Source organism: Eucalyptus grandis, chromosome 6 (genome assembly GCF_016545825.1).
Source record: "Eucalyptus grandis isolate ANBG69807.140 chromosome 6, ASM1654582v1, whole genome shotgun sequence".
In the NCBI taxonomy this organism is placed as follows: domain Eukaryota; kingdom Viridiplantae; phylum Streptophyta; class Magnoliopsida; order Myrtales; family Myrtaceae; genus Eucalyptus; species Eucalyptus grandis.
This window is the reverse complement of record NC_052617.1, coordinates 48,498,149-48,499,786: the sequence shown is the minus strand read 5'-3', so window position 1 is coordinate 48,499,786 and position 1,638 is coordinate 48,498,149. Positions and strand designations below refer to the sequence as shown.

At 46.6% G+C, this 1,638-nt stretch overlaps 1 protein-coding gene across 1 annotated transcript; it reads right to left on the bottom strand.

The window, feature by feature from the left end:
* Positions 1 to 518: 518 nt before the first annotated feature.
* On the bottom strand, positions 519 to 1,319 carry LOC120294511 (two-component response regulator ARR22-like). The gene is made up of 2 exons (XM_039314636.1): positions 1,062 to 1,319; positions 519 to 692 (listed from the first exon to the last, which is right to left on the bottom strand). Exons 1-2 carry the CDS (start codon positions 1,317 to 1,319, stop codon positions 519 to 521), a joined length of 432 nt encoding a protein of 143 aa, XP_039170570.1.
* Between the last annotated feature and the right edge of the window lie 319 nt (positions 1,320 to 1,638).

Sequence of the window (1,638 nt, the reverse complement as noted above, 5' to 3'; positions counted from 1 at the left end):
AGGGAAAGTTTCTGCTGCCTGAGAAGAGCACAGACCAAACCGATGTGATCATGCCGAGTTTCGGCGGGAGACCGACTTCTCTAACAGGTCATCCGAATAAACAGGGTCGTTCTTACGGAGCAAACAAACCAACCATTTCTCTTTTGTTGAACGAAGACATTCATTCATCAAAACTGCAGCATTTGTGTTCCATTTTGAAGAGCACTCTTATGTGAATATTTTCGTAGGAAGCTCTTACTTCTCGGGCTATTAACAGAAATCAGCAATTTCGGATTGCAATGTGAAGTAGAAATTAGAAAAAGAGAGAGAGAGAGAAATATCAAAAGGGGACTCCTTTATTTAATAAACTGACGCTGCCGCCGATGTCCATGGAAACGAGCCCCGATGCCTCGCTGATGCAGCATCTCCGGACAGGCTGCAGAGCAAACAAAGGCTACCTATCGAGGCTCATTACCTAGAACCCAAGACAACAGGACAGCAAAAAAAAAAAGGTAGTCCCAGCTACTTGTCGACGCCCTTCAGCGGCGGTCGATCTCAGCCAGGATATCGTCCAAAGCATTTGCACGCAGTGGCTTCTCCAAGCAGTCATCAGCTCCGGCTTGTATCATCGCCGCCCTATCAATCTCAATCTCTCCGGATGTCAGGCCGATGATCTTGCTCCGCACGTGCCTCTCCCTCATCCGCCGTATGGTCTGCCACAAGAACATATGAAACCCGGTGAGATGTCTCGGCACGTGAATGGAAAAATGAAAAGACCAACACGAAAGGTTGAGAAATAAATTGGCAGCGAAGCTAAATTTTCTTAGTTTTAAAAGGCTTCTGGTAGAACTGCTCCTAATGCATATTCGAAACGGCGTTGCCAGTCAAGATTCTATGCCATCATGCTAGAACTGCTATCTGACCAAAGAAAAGCAAAGATCAAAGAACGAGGAGGACTTTAGCTTCTTGTTTAGCTACATGGTGCTGATATCTGATTTTCTCAGGTCAAGAGTAAGTTCTTAGGACAGTCACATTATCCCAGGAATCGGTCTCGAGGACCATATTCCCTCGCGTTCGTTTACCTCGAGACCGTCCATGTTATTCATGTATCTGTCGACGAGGATCAAGTCGTAATCCTCCCCGATGAACTCGAGTGCCTCCTGCCCACTCTCAGCCATCTTTGTCTCTACGCCAACTGATTCCAGGAAGCAATTCACTAGAAGCCGGCACACAGTCGTTTTATCCACCACGAGCGCGGTCAAGCGGTTCCTGAGAACCAGCCCACGCCACCTGTCGCTTGAGCTCTCATTTCTTTCAGGCGAATCTGGCTCTGCACCCATGATTTTTTCCCACTTTGCAAGCACCTGTTGGATCGCCGCGTAGTGCGAATAGCATATAAAGATCGAGGGGGACAAACAATTTTTTTAAGCCGTTTGTAATAAAGGATACGAGGGAGAGGGCATGGTTATAAGCTTGGGAACATGATCATACACCAAATGTTTCTCAATCAATACACGCATCCGAAACAAGATTATGCTAATCGAGGCAGAGAGTGCACTTACCTTCAAACTTCAGAGTAATTTTGAGTAAGATGCTTGTACAGGTATTTTGCGCGGCCTTATATAGGGAAACGGACACTGTGTCGTCTGGAAACCGCCA

What these genes read in the sequence shown, in the direction of transcription:
- LOC120294511 (XM_039314636.1), bottom strand. Translation starts at nt 1,319, where the DNA reads ATGGGTGCAGAGCCAGATTCGCCTGAAAGAAATGAGAGCTCAAGCGAC. An exon ending in ATAACATGGACGGTCTCGAG is followed by an intron (nt 693 to 1,061) that starts GTAAACGAACGC and finishes TTCTTGTGGCAG; the next exon opens with ACCATACGGCGGATGAGGGA.